At 41.9% G+C, this 23,537-nt stretch overlaps 1 protein-coding gene and 1 pseudogene across 5 annotated transcripts in view; one reads left to right on the forward strand and one right to left on the reverse strand.

Moving 5' to 3' along the window:
* The first annotated feature begins 4,949 nt into the window (after positions 1 to 4,949).
* The window catches only part of Fam193a (family with sequence similarity 193 member A), a 128,856-nt gene continuing 110,268 nt past the window's right edge, over positions 4,950 to 23,537 (forward strand). For 4 of the 5 annotated variants that reach the window (XR_007340948.1, XR_007340949.1, XM_048784047.1 and 1 more), the window contains exon 1: positions 4,952 to 6,247. Coding sequence is in view for 3 of the 5 variants with exons in the window: in XM_048784047.1 (XP_048640004.1) it covers positions 6,212 to 6,247 (36 nt within the window). In the remaining 2 variants the exon portion in view is untranslated. Of the gene's footprint in view, positions 6,248 to 23,537 lie in introns of all 5 variants that reach the window. The other variant, XM_015481893.2, reaches the window with a different exon arrangement.
* Positions 7,210 to 16,482, reverse strand: LOC107138897 (annotated as a pseudogene).

A 23,537-nucleotide genomic window follows, 5' to 3' on the forward strand; every position in this document is an offset into this window, starting at 1 on the left:
CACAACATCTTTGTTTGTATGTGGTGCTGAGGATCAAACCCGGGCCGCACGCATGCCAGGTGAGCGCGCTACCGCTTGAGCCACATCCCCAGCCCCCATAAATGAATTCTTGACTGTGCTTATATATTGTTGTTGCTGCTGCTTCCTTTTTTTTTTTTTTGTTACCAGGGGTTGAACCCAGGGGTGTTTATTCACTGAGCCATATCACACCTCCAGTCCTATTTTTTTCTTTCTTTTTTTTTTTTTTTTATGTTTTGAGACAGGGTCTTGCTAAGTTGCTTTAGGATCTTGCTAAATTGCTGAGGCTGGCTTTGAACTTGGGATCCTCTTGCCCCAACCTCCCAAATGACTGGGATTACAGGTGTGTGCAACTGTATCCAGCTGCTTTCTGCTTTTTTTTTTTTTTAAACCTTTATTTAATTTATTTATTTGTATGTGGTGCTGAGGATCGAACCCAGGGCCTCGCACGTGCTAGGCGAGCACTCTACCTCTGAACCACAACCCCAGCCCTGCTTTCTGCTTTTAAAAGCATAAAAAACAGCATCATGTATTAACAGTCCTAAATTGTAGCTACTGTCTTCCTCCTTCCCTTATTAGAATAATAGGAGGGTTTGGATATGTCAGCTGGTCGTTGCGATTAAATGTCTCTCCATAAGCTGTGAGTTGAAATGTTCATTGTGTTTTTGTGTGTTTACAGATGATCCATGCAGTTTGTTGGTAGGCACGCTGGCATAGCAGATTAGACTTAGAGTATTGTGAGACTGGTGATTTTTTTTTTTTTTTCCTTTTGCTGAGGTAGTGTTTGTTGTTGAGTTTGAAAAATTCCTCTAAATGTTGTAGTCAGCACCTTCAGTTTCTAGTGGCATTTATTACTTAGTCCTCACTCAAGGTAGGAAACTGAAGCTGAGGGCCTAGGAATATAGCTCAGCTGGTAGAGTGCTTGCCTCACATGCACAATAACATGGGTTCAGTTCTTAGCACTACAACAAACAAATAAACAAACAAAAACAAAAACTGAAGCCTGGGCATAGTGGCACATGCCTGTAATCCCAGCCACTTGGGAGGCCAAGATGGGAGGATCTTAAGTTCAAAGCCAGCCTCAGCAAAAGCAAGGTGCTAAGCAACTCAGTGAGACCCGGTTTCTAAATAAAATACAAAATAGGGCTGGGGATGTGGCTCAGTGGCTGAGTGCCCCTGATTCAGTACTGCCTCCCGCTTCTGGGGTTGGGGCTGGGGCTCAGTGGCAGAGCGCTTGCCTAGCATGTATGAGGCCCTGGGTTGATCCTCAGCACCACATAAAAATTAATGAACAAAATAAAGGTATTGTGTCCAAGTACAACTAAAAAAATTAAAATTAAAAGAAAAGAAAAGAAAACTGTCTTGCTATCCTAGTTCTCCTTGCTCTCATTCAGCCTATGTTTTCTCTTCCTCCAAGCCTTAGTCTGGAACCTGGTCTGCTGCTTTCTTCCACCCTCCCTACTCCAGTTCCATCTGCCCTTCCGCCTGAGCAGGGGAGAATCTTCCGCTTTCTTTGGTGGCACCTTCACTTGCTCCTACTACTATCCCTTGCCCGCCAGAGCCTTGCTGATTGGGTCTGGCTGGTCAGCATCCATCTTGCTCTTTGCTTCCTTTTATCTCCTTATTCCAGGCTTTGAGTCCTCCAGGCCTAGTGGTCTTGCTGTGCTGGTTGTGTGATGCATCTGCACAGCTTGAGCAGGCTGTTCCTCTCACCTCCGTGCCTTCTTGGGACTCTCCTGTCTTCTGGGAAGGGAACTGCTGTTTCTCTCTAAGGTGGAGGTCATGCACTGTCCCCGTGGGGCTCATGTTTTTCCTCTAGACCAGGTCGTTACCTCCCTTCCAGGTTTCCTTGGTGCCTGTCCTTGACAAGCACATAGCTCATACACACTCAGCAGTGTTGCTGAGGCCCAGGCCACTCCACAGGAGTTCTTGCAGTTCTACCTTCTTCCCTTTTTCTCTGAAATCTCTTCTTTGCCTTCTGCTTTTGAAGAAAGCATTTATGCTTTTTCCAGATTAATTCAATATTGCAGAGCTTCTTAACTCTTGGATTTAAGTGAGTCTGTGGCTGATGGAAACTCAGTTGCAGAGTTTATAAGTGGATATGTTATCCCAAGGCCTTTTCAGGGTGTCAACTTTTCTGTCCTGCATCTTTCCTCTTTCATGGTATTATTTTTCTTAGTGTTCATATTTTGAGTCTTCTAACTTCTCTTCCCTACTCCTCAGTCCTTCTTTTGATTTTGCCTAACCCTATAAGGTACCATTTTATCCAACAAGATTTCTCCTTTCCACCAAATGACTTGAAATCCTGGCCAGTGGTACTGGTTGATATTGTTTGCTTCTGCTTTCTTCTCCTCCATTCATGTTTTATCCCCTTTTCCAGCTCTTGTATCTGCTTCTGTCATCAGTCTTTCCCAAGGTTATTAAGCCATCACATCCTTTCCAAGACCTGTAGTTGTTTTTTGGTCATGATTCTTTTTGAACTTTTTTGCATTTGACTTTGATTATATATGAATTTCTGGAAAATACTTTGTCTTTGTATGTATAGCTGCATTGTGGTTCTCTTGACTATTGTTTCTCTTACTCCCTGGCTTTGGTGAGTTCACTTACTTCAATATCCATACCAGTTACCATTATATATTTGATTCTGTATTTGGTTGGTTCTTCAAGTTCAGATTTACATTTGGTATTTCTGACAGATAATTGGAAAGTCAGATGGGAGGTTGGTATGTCTTCAACATTGTGGAAGAATGATTGGGACCTTTGTTCAGACTGTACTCTTCCCATGTTATATAATAATGCTTAGACATTGTTGGTTTGTTTACTAGTAAACTTGTCAAAAAGAGTTTTGGGGGCTGGGATTGTGGCTCAGTGGTAGAGGGCTCACCTAGCATGTGTGAGGCACCAGGTTCAATCCTCAGCACCACATATAAATAAATAAAATAAAAGTATTATGTCCATCTACAACTAAAAAAATAAATACATAAAAAAAAGTTTTTGTCAAAAGGTCTCAGGTCAACCATATGTGGTTGTGCATTGGGCACCTTTTCAGTATTTGTCAGATAAGAAAATTGTGCTAGATAATCCTGAAGGTCTTTGTTAACTTTATGACAGTTCTTTGTCATTTCTGTGTCATTCAGTTTCAGTGATTACCTGCTGCCTTTTGTATGTGTCTCTGAAGTGTGTGTCAGGGACCTGTCATGCGTGTTTGATAACCGTTTGGGCTGTGGGAAGAACATGTTGGCACTTAATTTCTTTTTTTTTTTTTTTTTTTGGTGGTGCTGGGGACTGAACCCAGGACTTTGTGCATTCGAGTCAAGCACTCTACCAACTGAGCTATGTCCCCAGCCCAGCACTTAATTTCTAGGTAGGACACTAAACTTTACAAACTCTCACTGCCCACTGTGGTGATCCGCAGTGCAGGGATCTTGCCTGAATTCTGAGCAGTCCTGAGGCGGGAGGGAGATGGACTTGTGACTTAACATGTATTCTCACTTGAGGTATACAGCTGTGGAAAACTGGGCATTTATGTAGCGCTCCTCTGGTGCACTCATAGATTCTACTGTCTGGTGTTTTTTTTTTGTTTGTTTGTTTTTTTCAAAGAGAGAGAGAGAGAGAGAGAGAATTTTTATTTATTTTTTTAGCTTTCGGCGGATACAACATCTTTGTTTGTATGTGGTACTGAGGATTGAACCCGGGCCGCACGCATGCCAGGCGAGCGCGATACCGCTTGAGCCACATCCTCAGCCCTACTGTCTGGTTTTAATTAAACTGGTTCTGATAGGATAGGCTAAACTGAAACAAACCTTGGATTAAAGATAGTGCTCATCATGAAAACATGGGGGATAATAGGAACACACAAGGTAGAGCCTACACTTCTGCTTTCTGCACCAGCTTCTCCTAGCCACATAACAAAGTTAGAGATTATCTAAGTAGAGCCTGGCACGGTGGCATATGCTTGTAATCCCAGCAGTTTAAGAAGCTAAGGCGGGAGGATGCAAGTTCAAGACCAATCTCTGCAATTTAGTGAGGCCCAGGGTACTTAGTGAGACCTTGCTTCAGAATAAAAACAAAAAATGGCTGGGGATGTGGCTCAGTGGTTAAGTGACACTGGGTTCAGTTCCTGGTACAAAAACAACAAAACAAAAACTAAGCAGAGTCAGCTCCCAAAGATTATTCAAGATATGGATTTATATTCACTTTATTAGTGACCAGCTATACCTGAAGTGGTTATCTCACTTTAAGAGATTGGGGAGTGGGGACGCCTTTATAGCTGGCAAAACATTTTAAGAATATGTGTCCAGGGGCTGGGGATGTGGCTCAAGCCGTAGCGCGCTTGCCTGGCATGCGTGTGGCCCGGGTTCAATCCTCAGCACCACATACAAAAACAAAGATGTTGTGTCCGCAAAAACTAAAAAATAAATATTAAAAAGTTCTCTCTCTCTCTTAAAAAAGTGAAAAATAAAATAATAAAAAAAAGAATGTGTCCAGAAGAAAGCACTTCCTATAAATTTTGTGACTGTGTTTGAAGACATTAGTTACTCATGTTTTTATAGTTTCATTAAGCTGAAGCTTAAACCTTTCAAAGTTTCTATCCTATATTTCTTTTGTTCTTTCTTTTGTGTATGTATATGTGTGTACACACACATCTATGTTCACACTGAGGGTTGAGCCCAGGGTGCTCTACCTCTACCACTGAGCTACACTCCAGCCCTTTTTATGTTTTGTTTTGAGATATAAGACCTTACATAATTGCCCAGGCTATCCTAGAACTTGTGATCCTCCTGCCTCAGCCTCCCAAGTTGCTGGGATTACATACTTGCACCACTGTGCCTGACTTCTAGGCCATTTTTCTGTATTCGGTAGGGTTCAGTTGCAGAAGCAGCTCTAGCTGGCTTGCCAGGGGCAGATACTTAATATGGAGAATTAGGTACATTCAGCCTTTTTAAAAGGTCTGGAGGAACAGGATGTTTGCTGGATTTCCAAGTACAGCACTCAGCTGTGGAGTTGGTAGAGCCAGTCTGCAACATCTGCCACTCTTATCCGGTACTGAAAGACAGACATCTGCCATTGGGAAAAGCTCTTTCTGTAGCAGTTGGTGGGAAAGTGGGCTGAATGTTAGAATAATACATAGGAAACAATATGGCAACAAAAGAAACACATTGCTTTGTCAGCAAATGCTTTTGGAGTATTCCATAGAAACAATTGCAGGAGATTTGAAAAATAAATGATCAGAATAAATCATGGGGTGTTTGCTCTGGTATGATGGAAGGTGGTGTTTGTAACAGGAGTAATCCTGTGCCTTTGCTAGATTCTGATGAAATGCTTTTTTGGGGGGATATGGGGTGAGGCAGAGCATGTATATTCTGAAGTTATTTCTTGTGTAGCGGTTTTGTAGTAAAACTAGAACTAAGTGGTGAGGGGGAAGGCCCCTCTTTTTCAAGTGTTGGGAAATTGAACCTCCTAGATAAGTGCTCTACCACTGAGCTACATCTCATGCACCAGAGCAGCTTCTTCGTAATTAAAAAAAAAAAGGCTTCCTGGCTAAGATAGGACTGCCGAAAAAGCAATACATGACACACAGGAGAGTGCCTACAGCAATCCCAAAACCTTTACAGAGTGCTAAATCTTTACAATATTTTGTAATGAGGTGGGAGTGACTATGAAAATACTTGCAAGACACAGAGGTTTGCTGGTTATCTTGTGGTGGGTTAAAAGTGTTGCCTGTTCAGATGAAGTATTTTTCTTTTACATAAAGATGAATGGTCTAAATTGCTAACCTTTTCTGTAATAAGTGGCTGTCAGTAGAAAGTTACTTAGCAAATTCAGTATTTTTGAGAAAAATAAACATATAATTTTACCTCTCAAGGTAAAGGTGACATTTTAACAATGAGTAGAAAATTGCTTTTTGAGAAAAATTTGCTATAATGAATGTTTTGAAATAGATGTTTAGAATTGTCTCCACTGTGTTGTGTATTTGCTAAGAATAATATAAATGGTCATCTTACTGAACACTTAAACTTGGGAATGAGTTTTTCAGCTTGTTTAAAAGCTTCCTGTTATAACAGTAGATTTTCGAACTTTTTTATTAAGAATACAGAAACATGATACTCTCTGGTCACCATGTAAGAACAAGAACCTCTTGTGAGGAAGATGTGAATTGACTAGTTGAATTTCATCAAAGCCCTTGCACAATATGTGGATGGGTTTGGAAACCAACTGTCCTGAGCTAGTAAGTACAGCTAGTGATATACTTCTTCCACTTAGCTCCACATGTGTTTGAGAAGGACCTTTTTTTGGGGGGGGCAATGATTGAAAGTAAAACAGACTGTCTAAATAATTGGATTTAGGTGCTTCCAAGACCTGGTTTTAGCAGAAAGTATTAAAACAGGATACTAAAAAAAATAATGAAATATATTAAGTTGTATTGATTTCCTTAAATATTTTTTTTTATAATTTTTGGTTATACATAAAGGCTTTCAGTATTTTAAATAGAAAAGAAAATGAATATACAAAAATACAGTTTTATTTTTATCTCGTATTTTGTGTTTGTATTTGTGTGCATTTTTGTTGTTGTCGTTGTTTTGTTTATTAAGTGCTGGGGATTAAACCCAGGGGCTTGCTTGTGCTTTATCACTGAGTTACACCCCTGCCCTATTTTGTATATTTTTTACTGCACAGAAATAGCATTCATCATAGTGTCTTCCTTGGTACTGTACGGATACAGGTGATCTCAGGAATGCTCTACTCCAGTGCCTCACTCCAGTGAATACTCTTGTTAGGTGGCCTGTGGGCCTGGATCCTAGTGACTGAGGATCCCTGAAGCATAAGGCTTCCTAGGTGTCTCAGTCACCTCTTCAGATGGGTTCTCTAGTTCCCTTCACCTGGGCATGTGCTTTCTTACACCCAGATCAAAGTTCCCTTTGCTCTTCTCTCATTTCCACCCATCCTCCCTGGTTTGCAAGCCGGTAAGCTAATCTTTGTCCCTCAGGGTCTGACGCTTCCTTTTCTGATCCTCTCAACCAAGCAGTGACTTTTCTGTTGACACAAAATTTTTACAGTTTATTAATCCTTGGGAAAAATTTGCACAATCACCACAGATAAAGTCATTGCAGAATCTTGATTCCTTTGGCTTTTTTTATTTTATTTTATTTTTTAGTTATAGTTGGACACAACACCTTTATTTCACTTGTTTATTTTTATGTGGTGCTGAGGATTGAACCTAGGGTCTCCTAACGTGCGAGGCGAGCGCTCTACCGCTGAGCCACAACCCCAACCCCAACCCCAACCCCAACCCGACTCCTTTGGCTTTTTGCCAGCACCAGCATTTGCCTTCATAGCCCCCTGGACTTTATTCATTCTGTTCTTGTGTTCCTTTAGCTGTTTTCTTCAGGTCTTTTTCTTTTCATAACAGGCTTGGTCTTGCCAGTCTATGTTTGGGTTCATTTTTTGTTTGCATCATCTAAGGAATCATAAATCATGTCCAAACCAGTTGTTTTGCCACCTCTGATGGGTTTTGAATCTGAACACAAAGATGATATCTGGTCTTGTCTTGTACATTTTGGCTAATTTTTCTCAAATTTTTTTCTTAGGTACAGTTGCTTTCCCAGGGTGAAGAACATCAGTGACCATTTGTTTCCTCTGAAATAGTCAGTTGGTCCTGAATTTCCTGGTCTAGATAATCATTCACAATGGTAGCCAATCCTCAGAAATCCCACACTTAATACTTTTTTAACCTACACATTTATTATCTCTTATCAGATTGGAAATTTAACAAATGTAGGAAATTTTTTTTTTTTTTTTTTTTTTTGTATTAGTGATTGAACCCAAGAATGTTCTACCACTGAGCTACACTCCAGTCCTTTTTATTTTGAGACAGGGTCTTACTAACTTGTTGAGGCTGGCTTTGAATTTGTGATCCTCTTGCTTCAGGCTCCCGAATTGCTGGGATTATAGGATTGTGTCACCACCCCTGGCTAAGGCATAATATCTTGATCATAGCCAGTAAGTGTTAGATGAATCAAATGAAATACAGAATTAGGTGGATTTTTTTTTTAAGTTCCCTAAAAATTTTAATATCATATTTGAGATAGAAATTTTCTCCAGTGTGAATTTAGAGTCCTGCTAATGTCCTGATTTTGAAAACTGCTGAACTGAATGGTCCTTTGAAAAATTCTAGGCTAGCCTTCGTTACAGTGAGGTGTATGTGTATTTGTATGTGTATTACCAAATTTAGTGACCAGAACATAAAGGGAAAAAAACAAGAGACATCACTCTGAAGAAGGTAGAGGTAGTTATTTGAAGAATTAGTACTTGGGAGGTAATTGAATGTGTTTTCTGTGTATAGCAAAGTTGAGTCCAGATTTAGTTAATTTTGATTCTGGATTATAATAGGACTCTATTAAGTCCTTTCTCTTTATTGTGACATGGGATCTCATGATTGAGTAGGGTTAAGTCTTTAGATCATTTCAGGACATAAACAAAATTTGCCTTAATGTTTATAGGTATTTATTGAAACACTCATGTATTTATTGAAACACTCATGTGCAGGACCTGTGTGTGTGGAGTTGATAAATTGTAATGGAAATTCTGTTGCCAGCAATCTTAGAATATAGCTTTTTAAACATTTCTAAAAATTGGGTTTTATTGCTGGACACAGTGGTGCATGCCCACTTGGGAAGCTAAGGCAGTAGGATCCTATGTTTGAGGCCAGCCTCAGCAACTTAGTGAGACTCTGTCTCAAAATGAAAAAAGGGCTGGCGGGGCGCGGTGGCACATGCCTGTAATCTCAGCGGCACGGGAGGCTGATTCAGGAGGATTTCTTTTTCTTTCTTTTTTTTTTTTTTTTTTTAAAGAGAGAGTGTGTGTGAGAGAGAGAGAGGGAGAAAGAGAGAATTTTTTAATATTTTATTTTTAAGTTTTCGGCAGACACAACATCTTTGTTGGTATGTGGTGCTGAGGATCTAACCCGGGCCGCATGCATGCCAGGTGAGCGCGCTACCGCTTGAGCCACATCCCCAGCCCCGATTCAGGAGGATTTCGAGTTCAAAGCCAGCCTCAGCAATAGGGAGGCATTAAGCAACTCAGTGAGACCCTGTCTCTAAATAAAATACAGAATTGGGCTGGGGATGTGGCTCAGTGACTGAGTGCCCCTGAGTTTAATCTCTGGTAACAAACAAAATTAAAAATAAACAAAAAGTACTGAGAGAAAAAATGGGGGTTTATTTGGCTGGTTGTGCAGATATGAGCTTAGTGCTGTTTGTCATTTTTAATAGGAGAATTCTGTTATGTAACACTCTTCCCCCCCGGCGGTATGGGGATTGGTGATAGGCAAGTGCTCAGCTGCTGAGCTATACCCCCAGTCCTAACACCAAAATACTCTTTTGTTTTGGATACTGGGTCTCTTTAAGTTGCTCAGGGCCTTGCTAAATTGCTGAGGCTGGCCTCCAATTTGGGATACTCCTGCCTCAGCCTCTCTAGTCATTGGGGTTACAGGTGTGAACCACCTTGCCTGGCACACTGAAATACTCTTGAGCTATAAGGAAAGTTCAGTCAGGGTATATTTGAAATCTGGGGCTTCATTAAATCACTGGTTCATCATCAGAGGTCTAGAGTATCTGTTGTATGTCAGGAGTTGTTGGCACTGAGGGCACATCAGTAGACAGAATAGAACCCGTGCTTCCTCTTGTGGGTGTGGGCAGGCCTGAGGTGGGACATGAAGCGGGACAGGAGGAAGGACATGTGCCTCCAGTGTAGCATTAAAGTTCTTAGAGGTCTTCCTGAGAAGATCATGCTGAGCAGAAGTCCTGAGGCAGCAAGGGAGCCAGGCTTTGCATGCTGCTGGGTCCTGGATTTTCACTCCCTTCCTCCCCACCCTTTACCTCCCTCCCTTCTCCCCCTCCCCCCTTCCTTCTTGTTCTTACTGATTGAACCCGTAGCAGGACTGTGCTAGGCAAGTGTTCTGCCACTGAGCTGCATCCTTAGCCCTTTTTTTAAAATTTTGAGACAGGGTCTTGCTAAGTTGGCCAGGCTAACCTTGAACTTGCCATCCTCCTCTTGGGATCACAGGTGTTTACCACCTCACCCAGCTTCACATCTAATAATTAAATTTCCAAAATTTATTTATTTTTCTTGCTGTGAGGTGAGCTTCTTTGCTCCATCACACATTCTTACCGTGATGTGCTGCCTCATCAGTGATTCTGGGTAGTTTGGCAGTGGCAAGTGTCTGCCGTCTGTTTGTTTTTTGCTCAGCCTGTGGGGCCAGTTTGAATCTATATGCTGTGGGTGTAGATCTGGAATATCCCCTAAAGGCCCATGTGTTGAAGTCTTTGTGTGTGTATTTGTGTGTTTGTTGAAGTCTTGGTCCTCGGCTTGACATGCTTTGGGGAGGTGGTGGAAACTTTCAGAGGTTGGTCTAAGTAGAAGGTCTTTAGGTCTTTGGTATGCTGTTAAAGGGATAGTGGGATCCCAGCCACTATCCTAGCCATGAGGTGAGCAGCTTTGTACCATCACACACTCCTACCATGATGTGCTACCTTGCCACAGGCCCAGAAGCAGGGGGACTAGGAGACCATAGTCCCCCTGCACCCTCCAAAACTATGAGTCAAAGTAAATCTTTTCTCGATAACCTGATTATATCAGGTATTGGTTGTAGTAATGGAAAGCTGACTAACACACTGTACTTTTTTTATATATTTATTTTTAAAATTTTAGGTGCACACAATATCTTTATTTTACATTTATGTGGTGCTGAGGATCAAACCCAGTGCCTAGTACATGCTAGATGAACACTCTACCACTGAGCCACAGCGCCAGCCCCTAATACTGTACTTCTTTGGACAAATTATATTATTCTTATTTCTACCTGCAGGTTGAATCGGTGTTTTCATGTGTCTTCTGTTCATAAGTAGTGCAGTCTATGAGCCACACTGGATTTGTCCCTCAGTTCCCAGGTTCAGAAATCCTGAGCTGAAGAAGCAATTTCTAATCTCTGCAGTGTGGTTTGATGACATAGCTTGTGAGGAATCAAAAGAAACCAAATCTCCATTTTTTCTCCATCTGTCTTTAACTTTTCCTGAGGTTTCATGAACTGTTACTCATCCTTACAGAGTTCATGGCACAGTCTTTTGATATATACCACAACAGTAAAGGGCCCTCTCACCTGTTTTCTTGACTGGAATGATGGATACTCTTTTCTCTCTGTAGAGTGGCGTAGAAAATAAGCCTGACCATAGATGCAAAGCTGTGTGCAGTTCAGGAGACAGTGTGTCTATAGGTGGACCAGTTACCCCCATGGGTACAGGCCCTATGAGCACTTACCCAGCACAGGGTAGAGTACTTTTCAGCTTCCACTTGGGGGCTGGGAACTTTTGTTTTTGCTAGTTTAGCAGAATGTGTGTTTTTGGCAAGTTTCAATATTATGGGCTTTGTCAGGTCCCATCTCCTGGGAACCAAGTTGAGCCCTCAAGTGCTGGGCACATCAGGGCCTCTCTTTCCTCTCTGCAGCTTCTTCCCTCCCCCTTCCTACTCTGTTGTATTTAGAATTCTTTTGATTGCCAGAAACAGAAGCCCACTCAGTTTAACTAACTTAAGAGAAAAAGTGCTGAGAGTGTCAGCTCTGGTAGCAGCCTGGCTGTGCTCCTGCCCTTCCCTGTTGAATGACTTGTCCTGGCTTTTCTTTTGTGCCTGGCTTACCTTCCCTGTAGGTTCTGCCCTTAGGTTAGTTTGCTGACGTTCTCTGTATTTTAGTTCATGTTTGCAAAAGTGTATCAGTTCTTGTTTTTATGTGAGACCTCGTCATGGGTCCTTGACGCACAGCCATACAGTAAGGGGCTAATGGTCCTCCTCCTGAGCTTGGAGGAGAGGACAGGTTCTGGGGCTCAAGGCAGCTGTTGCAACACCTGTCAGCAAATTTCTGTTTGGACATGTGTAAAAGTGCTATTTGTGATAGTGACTTGGAAGTAGTGGCTTCTGAGGTAGAAAAGTAATTTTATTTAAAGATGTGTTGGAGGAAAGCAGTTGGAAGGTTGTGTGTAGAGTAAAATTTTAGACTAGTTTATTTTTTGTTTGTTTTTTGGTACCAGGGATTGAACACAGGGGCACTTAACCACTGAGCCATGTCCCCAGTTCTGAGTCTTATTTATTTATTTATTTATTTATTTTCAGGCTGGGTCTCACCAAGTTGCTTAGGGCCTTGCTAAGTTGCTATGACTGGCTTTGAACTAGTGACCCTCCTGCTTCAGCCTCCTGAGCTGCTGAGATTACAGGTGTGCACCATCATGCCCGGAAGAGTTCGAATGGTATTTTTGGTGTTAGCAGTAGAAGAGGTAATGAGGTAGTTACTGAGTAGCTCTGCCACACATCTAGGACATGACTTTAGTTGACTTTCATCAAGAGCTGCTCTGAACATCCAGGTGTATGCATTCCTTCCATTTTCACAGTAGCCTGAAATGGTGGGTGTGCCTGTCCTGTTGATTTTACGCTGAAAAGGCAGAAACAGAAAGGCTGAGGCCTTGCTGAAGGCTAGAGCACTGCTGTGGTGGTGGCAGGATCCAGCTTGCCTCACATACACAAGGCCCTGGGTTCAATCCCTAGCACCAGAAAACAACAACAATGAAAAAAACTTCATAGTGCTTGCCTAGTATGCATGAGGCCCTGGATTCCATTCCTAGTGACACCCCCCCCCCCCGCCCCCTGCAAATTTTCTTTATAGAAGGAACTATCATGTGATCCAGCAATTCCATTTCTGGGTATGTTCTTAAAGGAAAAGAAATCACATGTTGACTTTTGCACTCCATGCTTGCTCCAGCACTCTTCACAGTACAGGATGTGGAATCAACCTGTGTCCATCAGCTGATGAGTGGATAAAGAAAATGTGCTACAGAGACACAATGGAATATTATTTGGCCATGAAAATCATAATTTATTGGAGGAGGTCTTTATGCTAAGTGAAGTAAGCCAGGTACACAAAGACAAGTACTGTGTGACCCCACTTATGTGGAATCCAGTGAAGTTGATCTCTTAGGAGTTGCCAGTAGAATAATGGTTATTAGAGTCTGGGAAAAGTAGGGGGAAGATAGAAGTTGGGGAGAGGTTAATAATTGTATTAAGTTGCAGTTAGTAGGAATAAATTCTGCGGTTTTGCTGCACAGTAGGATGACTAGATAACAGTAATGTATATTTCAAGAAGAGCTAGAAGAAAGATTTTTTTTCCTGTGCTTTTATGTTTTCACCACAAAGAAGTAGCAGACATTTGAGGAGATATATAATGTATACGTGTATGCAGATATTATACAATGTGTGCATATATTGAAACAACACATTGACATCCTATAAATATGTATGGTATTTGTCAGTTAAAAAATTAAAATGTCAAAAAACCAAAATCTTTTTCATCTTTTTCTTAAGCATATTGACCTTATGTCCTGGAATGCATTCCTGGACTTGGTATTTAGTACTGTATGTTTTGTGTGTTTTTTTTTTTTTTTTCCCTAATTGGTTATATATAACAATAGGATGCATTTGACATTGTATACAAATGGAGCACAACTTCTCATTCCTCTGGCTGTATATGGTACAGAGTCACTCCAGTAGTGTAATCATACATGTATATAGGGTAATAATGTCTGTCTCATTCTACCGTCCTTCCTGTTCTATTCCCACAGCCCCATGGTTTGTGGTTTTTAATTTTTTTGGAGGGGGTATGTTTTTCTGTGTTTTTTCCCCCCTTATTTTCAGTACCATCATATCCCCTTTCCCACCTCATGTTTAGATTTCCTTTATTTTAAATTATTTTTAAATTTGTGGTGAAATACATGGAACAAAAATTTTGTCACTTTAACCATTTTAATTGTGCAGTACAGTTCAACAAGGTTTGCCATGTTTCAACTACTTTCCCCACCCCGCATGTAGGAATGGAACCCAGGGCGTTGTATATGTTAGGCAAGAACTCCACTACTGAGCCACATCCCCACCCCTTACCTGGAGATTTTAACGGTTATTACTTGAGAGATTCATTTAAAAGTTAAAATTTATGACTTTTGCAGTGCATGGTAGCACACATCTATAGTACCAGCTGTGTGGGAGGCTGAGACAGGAGAATCACAAGTTTGAGGCCAGCCTGGGTAGCTTAGTGAGCCCCTGTAGCTCAGTGGCAGAACATATGCTTAGCATGTATGAGTACCTAGGTTTAATAATACCCAGTACCGCAAAAACAAACTGTTATGACTCTGTTTTCATCAAGGTTTTACCTTCTGTTAATAAAACAATTTTTCCACTTATGATATTTTTTCATTTTAATATTGCTACTCATGCATTTTTGTGTGTTTAATTTGCCTTTTCTTAAAAATTAGTCATGATAATTAATGGTGATAATTAGCAGTCATTTTGACTAATGATTACTACATTCTGTATTTACCACTTGTATCTCATTTGGTTTTATGGCAACCCTTTGAGTAGGTTTTTTATTTTCTTTTTTAATTCTCCATTTATAAATAAGGAAACTGAGCCTTGGGTTAATTACTTGCTCAAGGGTAAACTGTGAGTAGCACTCAACCCCTATTGTATCATCTATTTTTATTTTACATATACATTTTCTTTTTGGGGGGAGGTACTGGAGATTGAATTTTGTGGCACTCCATCACTGAGCCACATCCCCAGCCCTATTTTGTATTTTAGAGACAGGGTCTCAACTGAGTTGCCTAGTGCCTCTCCTGTTGCTGAGACTGGCTTTGAACTTGTGATTCTCCTATCTCAGCCTCCTGAGCCTCTGGGATACATACACATTTTCTAAGAAGCCATAGCATTCAGTGTTGCTTTTTAAAAAACAAACTTAAGAGCCTTACATGGTAGTGCATGCCTGTAGTCCCAGCTATTGGGGAAGAGGCTAAGGTGGGAGGATCATTTGAGCCCAGGAACTGGAGGCCAGCCTGGCAACATAGGAAAGACCTCTTCTCCAAAACAGAAAACAAAGTTAATATTTTCAACACCTTGTGCTATATCTCTGTTTTTCAGAAGAAAGAACTCTGGTTTTTTAAAGGTGGAAGTAGATCTCAGGGTTGCACAGCTTATTTGGAGATGTAGTTGGGATTCAAATATAGGCATGCTGTCTGGAAAGATCCAGGCTTTTTCAATGGCACTACCTTTCTGCAGTATGTCCTCAGACACTCCTGATGTGCAAACTATTTGTTAATTTCCCCCTTGATAGTGATAGGCACTAATAGAGACATGAGAGGCGTTCTGCTTGTGTGCCTCCTTTAATTTATTTTAGTATATTCTTGATTTTTTTCAGATGTTTTTCTTAGAAACAAATGTAGATATAAAAACAAAATTGTTGCTGTCTAAATTTTAAGGAGGGACATGTGGTTCAGAGTTAATGTTATTTTTTTTCTTCATTCTGTTTATGGCAGATTTACATGATTCAGATGGCTGGAAAAACTTATCAGTGTTAATGTTACTGTTTTTGGAAAAGTAGTCAACATTTTGGAAGGAGAGTTGTTTAGAAACACATTGTTTTTTTTCAGTTTTAGGACTTGAACTCAGAGCCTTATGTGTGCTAGGCAAGTGCTGTACCATTCAGCTACATCCTCAGTCCCCACCCTTCCGTGTGTGTGTGTGTGTGTGTGTGTTTTGCTTGGGAGTAAATCCAGAGCCTTATTCATGAGAGGCAAGCACTCTACCAACTGAGCTGTAACCCCAGCACTAGTCCCCATATTTTTTAAAGACATACTCTTTATCTATCTATCTATTTATTTATTTTTAGTTACAGATGGGCACAATACCTTTATTTACTTATTTATTATGTAGTGCTGAGGATTGAATCCAGTGTCTCACGCATGCTAGGCAAGTACTCTACCACTGAGCTGCAACCCCAGCCCTACACCTTCTCTCTACCCTTGATTGTCTCTCGTCGGGGTTGGTTGGTTGGTTTTTACCTGGTTTGAGTGCCTTCCAAAGTTTCATGCCCAGACTCCTAGTGTTTGATTATTCTGCCTCCTTTGTTGCTGTAACCTATAGCTTTCACCATTGCAAGCAGCACACTGTGTGTGACCTTGTCCTTCTCTTGTTGGTTCAGAGGTTTGAGGAGTCCAGATGGCCAAGCTCAACTTCTGGTGTACTGAGCACATTGTCACTGTTCAGCTTTTGATATTAAGACTTCTAAACTGTCAGAACCCCCAATTGTGGGGCTGGGAAGGAAAGTTTTCCTAGATTGGTCATTAATGTTAACAGTGAGAGTTGCTACTTTCATTTAAACCTTTCTCTCCTGAATCAATCTATAGAGAACGAGTACCATGTCATGGTCATTTGTGCAGACTATATACTGCATCTTGGGGACAGTTCTTTGACACCAAAGGTCTCCTTTCTGGATGATGGAGATAGGGCAAAAGAGTGAAATGCACAGTCACAAGTTTGTTACCTCACCTTGACATCCAGCAGATTCTTGATCTGTTGTGTAACAGCCACAGCCATTCCTTCAGTCCATAGACAGTGATGCTGAGGAACAAGCAGTATGCAGTCTGGTCCAGTCAGGAGGCAAAACCAGTCATTTAAATAAGGACTTTTCTTTCTTTTTTTTTTCTTTTTTAAAGGGGGGAGGGGGGGAGAGAGAATTTTTTAATATTTATTTTTTAGTTTTCGGTGGACACAACATCTTTTTTAGTTTTTGGTGGACACAACATGTGGTGCTGAGGATCAAACCCAGCGTCCCACGCATGCCAGGCGAGTGCGCTACCGCTTGAGCCACATCCGCAGCCCCTAAATAAGGATTTTTCATAAGCTAAAGAATTGTTTTGTTTGAGATGGGGGTCTTGCCCATGCTGGTCTGGAACTTTCTGTTCTTCTGCATCAGCTTCCCAAATAGCTAGAATTACAGGCATGCACCACTGTGCTTGGCTGTTGAAGAAATTATTAAGTTGTGATAAGAGTAATCATAAACTGGAGAGAGAATGCTCATGGATACTCTAGTGCTGAGGGATAGTACCCAAGAAAGGACAAATTTGAAAGGGGGTTTCTCCGCAGCACTTGAATTTAGACCTATGGAGAAGATGTGATTACAGCTGACTGGTTAGCCAGGTTGCCTAGGTCAGAGTTGGTCCACAGTCTGGGGTACAGATAAACTGAGATGGCAGATGGATGTGTGGTGGCAGTCAGGGTCTTCCTTGAGGTGAGAAGCCTGGGTTGCTTGGTGCCTTTTTGGGAAGGCCATGAGAAACAAGGCTGTGAGGCTTCAGTAAGCCAAGGTTGATGGGCTAGTAACAGTGAAGAACCAGTCAGGGCACCACTGTTGGAATCTATTGCTGCTGCAACAGATTTTCCTTTGCTGGAATTCTCTTCCTTGTATGGCTTGGGCCAAGGCAACTCTAAGCCACCATGGGGATGAATGTTGGAAAACCTGCTCACTAGCCAGTGTTGCAGGACCCCTGAGGGGTGGAGGTCTGTATGGGGCTGAGGATAGTGTGGGGGCAGTTAACACAGGCTGGAGTGCAAGTTCTTGGTCTCTGGGGCTCACAGTTGTACGACCACTTCCAAAGTCCAGAACTGGAGAAAGCACATATCACCAATACTTAAGAAGCTGCACCTGGCAGATGTCCAGCTTTGGAGAAACTGTCTGAGCTGAGCAGTGGAGGCAACAGAGGTAGATTTTCCAGGAGCTTGGTGCCATATGATTGCAAAATCTGAGAGGGAAGCCCTTCCTACACTATCCCTGCAGCTCCCTCTACTGACAAGGCATAATTAATTTCTTACTGATGGCAAAGGAGAACTACAGATGGTTCCCAACTTTACCCTGGTGTGAAAGGGAAACCATATTCACTGGAAACCATATTTTTTTAAAAATATATTTTTTAGTTGTAGATGGACACAATACCTTTATTTTTATGTGGTGCTGAGGATCAAACCCAGTGCCTCACATGTGCTAGGCGAGTGCTCCACCACTGAGCCACAACCCCAGCCCCAGAAACTATATTTTGAAATTTGAATTTTGGATCTTTTTCTGGGCTAGTTATGTCCAGTATAATTCTTTCTGGAGATGGTGGCCTACGGTGATGTGTGCTTTCTCCAGTTCTGGACTTTGGAAGTGGTTCTACAACTGAGAGCCCCAGAGACCAAACCACATCAAACCACAGCTTCCAGTTAGCCTTGCAATCATGAGGGAAAACGATCTGTACTCTATATTGTCCTGTGTTGCTCAGCAAGAATGGTAGGTTAGATGTGTTGAATGTTTCTGGCTTAGGATGTTTTCAACTCTCAGAGGTCTTATTGGGCTGCAACCCCATTGTAAGTCAAAGAGTATCAGTATTTACAAGACCCCTGCTCCATTTCGCTGAATAGCAAAAGGAGTGAATTTGGAGCTCAGAGGCAGTGTATCAGTAACCAGTACATATGTGAACAGGAAGGTGTGCCAGTTCACATTTCATTGCTGCTTGGCTCCAAATTTGCCCTTCATCGCCCTACTTGTGACACTTCATATGGTCCCTGAACACTGCCCCACCCCTTCTCTCTCTTTCTCTCTCTCTCTCTAATAGTGTAAATTGAACCCAGGGCCTTGCATATGCTAGGCAAACACTCCAATCTTGAGTTACGTTGCAAGCCTTTTCATTTTTATCTTAAGACAGGGTCTAAATTGCCCAGGCTGATCTCAAACTTGTGGTCCTCTTGTCTGTCTCCACAGTATCAGGGATTACAGGTGTGGCCCAGCCAGACATTCCCTTTTGCCAACAAAAAGTTTTGCCAACAGTAAGTTTTGTCAGTATGGGGCACTGTAGAACATTGCAGAAGATTGTGCTTCTGATCTTGCCTTCCTCTCTTCTTGATCCTGAGATGCTCTGCCAGCATGTAGGGCATCCGGTGGTGCTCACAACAGCAGTTTTCATTGGCATTCCTGTGGCTGCTTCCCTGCTATCTTCGCTGGTTCCCCAGTGCATTTAGCAGCACTTCTGCAGGCAACTTCCCCGTGAGTTCCACCAGCTCTTGGAAGCTGGCTTTCTGATAAACCTCAGAGGGCAGTTTCTTGCTTGCTAGCTTCCCCTGTGGTGCCTTAGCAAATTTCCTTCCCAAGCTTGTGGCCACCCTTCTCCAGTGATGTCTGAATCTCAGCTTTGGCAGCAGGTGGGATGGAAGAACTCTTCCAAATTTGTTTTTTTCTGCCCCTGGCCTAGGTAAGTGGCTGTTCCCAGTATCTGCTAATTCTGTTCTTTACCCTTTAGTAATTATTAGCTAATACTTTTTAAAAATGCTAAACTATCCCTGCTCAAATTTCTATGTAGTTTCTGGCTCTTGACTGGGCTCTGACTGATAACAGAAGACAAATCCATCAAGAATAATTATCTCAGGGTTGGGGTTGTATCTCCATGGGAGAGCACTTGCTTATCATATGGAAGACCCTAGGTTCAATCCCTAGCCCCACCTTCAGGCCCCCAAAAGAAGGGAGAAAAAGAAGAAGAATGTCTCTTCCAGGGAGGACAAATCACTGGCCTCTCCTTGATAAGGGGCTCAATATAGTTAACTTACTATCTGACAACTGCTCATCTCCCTTAGGTGTTGTGCAGGTTAGGCATCAGCAGTATAGTAACCAGATCATCCTTGGTGAGAGTCTGTGCTATTGAGCAAATTTATTCCTCCATTATATTCTATTTTTTTCTTTCTTAAATTTTTTTTTAGGTGAACACAATATCTTTATTTTATATTTATTTATGTGGTGCTGAGAATTGAACCCAGTGCCTCATGCATACTAGGCGAGCACTCTACCACTGAGCCACAACTTCAGCCCTCTTTTTTTTTAATATATATATTTTTTAGTTATAGGTGGACACAATATTTTTATTTTATTTTTATGTGGTGCTGAGGATTGAACCCAGTGCATCACGCATGCTAGCCGAGTACTCTACCTCTGAGCCACAACCCCAGCCCTTCTATTCTTTTTAGTATTTTTTTTTAGTTGTAGATGAACACAGTACTTTTATTTATTTGTTTTATGTGGTACAGAGGATTGAACCCAGTGCCTCACACGGTGAGGCAAGCACTCTACCACTGAGCCACATCCCCAGCCTCATCATTCCTCCATTCTTGTTACTGTATTTCTTTGTTTACAGGTCCACTGAAAAAGCATTGGGGAAAGAGATCAAGAGACAATTTAGTATGCCTGACTGTAGAAGCTGCTTCTGCAGCAGATGTCATTGTTGAACACTTGTGTAAGACACAAGATACCCTTCCCCTCGTGCTCCTCGTCATTCCCCCTCCAGATCTCTGCTGCCAGTTTTGCTTCTCTGTTCTTTCCATGTTCCTGACCGTTCAGCCAAACATGAGCTACGGTTGGTGTGGGTCTGTATTCGCATTTCTTCTTCTTAGCAAAGGGTACAACCAAGTGTACTTCTCAAACTTCTGTTTATAGGTTGGACTTTCCCTTCCCACTAGCTTTCAGGGCCATCTCTGAGTGCAGTGTTATGCTTCAGCTATCTGCTGCTCATTAGAGCCAGCATACCATTTGGAATCATCTGTTTTTTAAAAAAAAATCTGTGAACAGTTGGGTGTGGTGGCATACACTTATAATACCAGTCATTCAGGAGGCTGAGGCAGGAGGAGCTCAAGGCCAGCCTCACCAACTTAGATTTTTTTTTTTTTCCAGGGTGGGGGGACCAGGAATTGAACTCAGGGGCACTCAACCACTGAGCCACCAGCTCCAGCCCTGTTTTGTATTTTACTTAGAGATAGGGTCTCACTGAGTTGCTTAGTGCCTTGCTGTTGCTGAAGCTGGCTTTGAACTCGCGATCCTCCTGCCTCAGGCTCCTGAGCCAGTGGGAACTTAGTAAGATCTTAAGCAACTTAGCAAGACCCGTCTCTAAATAAAAAGGCTGGGGGAATGTAGCTGATTATTAAAGCACCCATGGATTCAATCCCCAGTACCAAATCAATAAACAAACGAACAGATGAATGAACCATCTAAGCAGACTCAAAATTGTCTTTCTTAGTAATTGGGCATGGAGAATGCCCCCAAAAGGCTGCGGTATAGTTTTTGAAGTAACAGTGCAGTGACTTGGTTATGCAGCATACACACAGTTTCAGGATCTGCTCACACAAGTTTATCCTGGTGGGTAGCTCAAGTAGCACAATCACTTGGTATCCCTTGGTCAGGCATTTTGGCTTTTCTTATCTCCTTCCTCATTTTGAAAGCCATTAAGATGATGGATGATAAGCTCAATAGGACTGAAGAGTCTTGTTCTGCTTGTCCTTTTTTTGGACATGCCAGCTCTGTAAGTAGTATTGTGGGATGTGTTGGTAGAGGATGGTGATTGGGACAGAGTCCTTGGTCCCAAGAGTTTGCAGTGAATCTACTGGGAGAGATATAAACATACCTAGTAAGAATTAGCTCTGTGGAAATGCTTTGAGAACAGAAAGAAGGATATTACTAATGTGAAGACCTAGCAAATGGAACTAGAGTGAACTAGATATTAGAGAGAAAATGTTGCATGAAAAATGAGGCTGCGTTCTAGGAACACAGAGGAAGCCTTTCCTGACCTGCCCAGTCAAATGTGTTAGAAGAGCAGCAGTTACTTGTGGTAAGCAAGGGCACCAGATTCAGATCCTAGCTCTCTGGTAACAGGTGAGGTTACTTTGCATTTCTGTTTCTTCATTTACACAACTTTAAAATAAGGGCTGTAGTGTGGACTTTAGAGTCATTGTCAGTGTTAAGAGAAAAAATAGAAAAAAGATGGTCAGTGTAGCACCTGGCAGTTAGCACTTATCTCAGCCTGATGTAAGCTTCTCTTTGCTCCATAGTGACATGTATGTATTTTTAAAAATATTACAACTTAACATTATATTGAAAGCAATCTTTTCCCATGCCATTTTTCCAAGAGGCAATGCATATATTTGGTCTTTGGATCCATACTCAGTACTTCGTAGGTCTTAGGTACATACTAAGTGCTCTGTATAGAACATGTAGAAATGCAGAAGAAATGGATTGTTAAACCTTACAAGGGTCATTTCTCTCAGTATGTCTCTGGCGATGTGTTTTCTTTGCATTTACTTTTCTTTGTTCTCACCAGAGGCCATCAGGTGAGAACGGCCATTTTGGCCTGAAGTGATCACTTGGCAGCCTCTTTTGAACCGCTGCAATTGCTTCTCACATACCTGGCCTGGTGCTCTCAAGCATAAGTCTGAGTAGGTGGTGCTTGGGCCAAGGATCCTTGCAGCTCTCTAGTAGGTGCATCTGGAATAGCCACTCCACTTTGGTCTTTGTGTTGCGGTTTAGGGAATTTCTGTTGACCTGTCTTCAAGTCCACTGGATTTGTAGTTTCCATATCTCTGCTGAAATTACTCCGTCTTGTCTTGCATATTGTTCACCTTTTCAGTTGTGGTCTTTTACATACTAAAATTATTTTAAATTTCCTGTAAGATAGGTTCCAACATCTGCATCATATCTGAATCTTGCTTGCTATTGCTTTGTCTCTTGGAATTGTGGAGACTTCTTAGTGCCTTTTTGTATACTTTATCATTGTTTTTCAGTGATACACATGTTCTATAGGACCATACAGACTGAAATAAATCTTTTTTGTGCCTGGTAATGGGCCTGCCTCTCTTTCCGCTGGACCTTTCATGCTGCAGTTTGCATTGTTCTTGTTCAGAGATGGCTGGGCTTCTTATGTGCACCGCAGGCACCAATTCTTGTGGGGACATCTTGTGTCTGGGGTGAGGGCATCTTTCCAGAGAATTGTCTATAATTTTGAATTTTGGTCTTCCCTCTTTGCTGTCCTTCTCGAGTGTACCACACTTGGTCTATTGTCCTGTCATCTCCCAGCAGTGTTTGGCTACTTTTGGAATGCTTTTGACTCAGAATGCATGGTGGTTGTGGTACTGCCTTCCATTTTGAGTGAAACTCGGTGTTAGGTTATGTCTGGTGATCCTGGGTCTCAGAGGTAGTCTTCTAGGTTCTCCTACCTGTCCCTGGTGTGGTGGTGTGTGATCCTGTCCCTTTCCCAGGAGTCTCCCTCCATGCTTCCTTCCCCTAGTTTCAATGAGTGCTCCCCAAAGCCCTTCCCTGCACAGATGAAGGTTTTTTTTTTTTAATATTTTTTTTATTTGTAGATGGACATAATTTCATTGTTTATTTTTTATGTGGTGCTGAGGATCGAACCCGGGTCGCACGCATGCCAGGCGAGCGCGCTACCGCTTGAGCTACATCCCCAGCCCCGAGAGAGTTTTTTTTTTAATATATATATATATATTTTTTTTTTAGTTTTTGGCAGACACAACATCTTTGTATGTGATGCTGAGGATTGAACCCGGGCTACATGCATGCGAGGCGAGCGTGCTACCTCTTAAGCCACATCCCCAGCCCAAGGCTTTAAAAAAAAACATTTTTAGTTGTAGATGGACACAGTACCCTTATTTATTTGTTTTTATGTGGTGCTAAGGACTGAACCCAATGCCTCACGTGTGCTAGGCAAGTGCTCTACCACTGAGCTACAACTCCAACCCCCAGATGTAGGCTTTTATTCCTACATGGAAAGGGCAGGGAAGGATCTGGG

Source organism: Marmota marmota, unplaced genomic scaffold (assembly GCF_001458135.2).
Source record: "Marmota marmota marmota unplaced genomic scaffold, marMar, whole genome shotgun sequence".
In the NCBI taxonomy this organism is placed as follows: domain Eukaryota; kingdom Metazoa; phylum Chordata; class Mammalia; order Rodentia; family Sciuridae; genus Marmota; species Marmota marmota.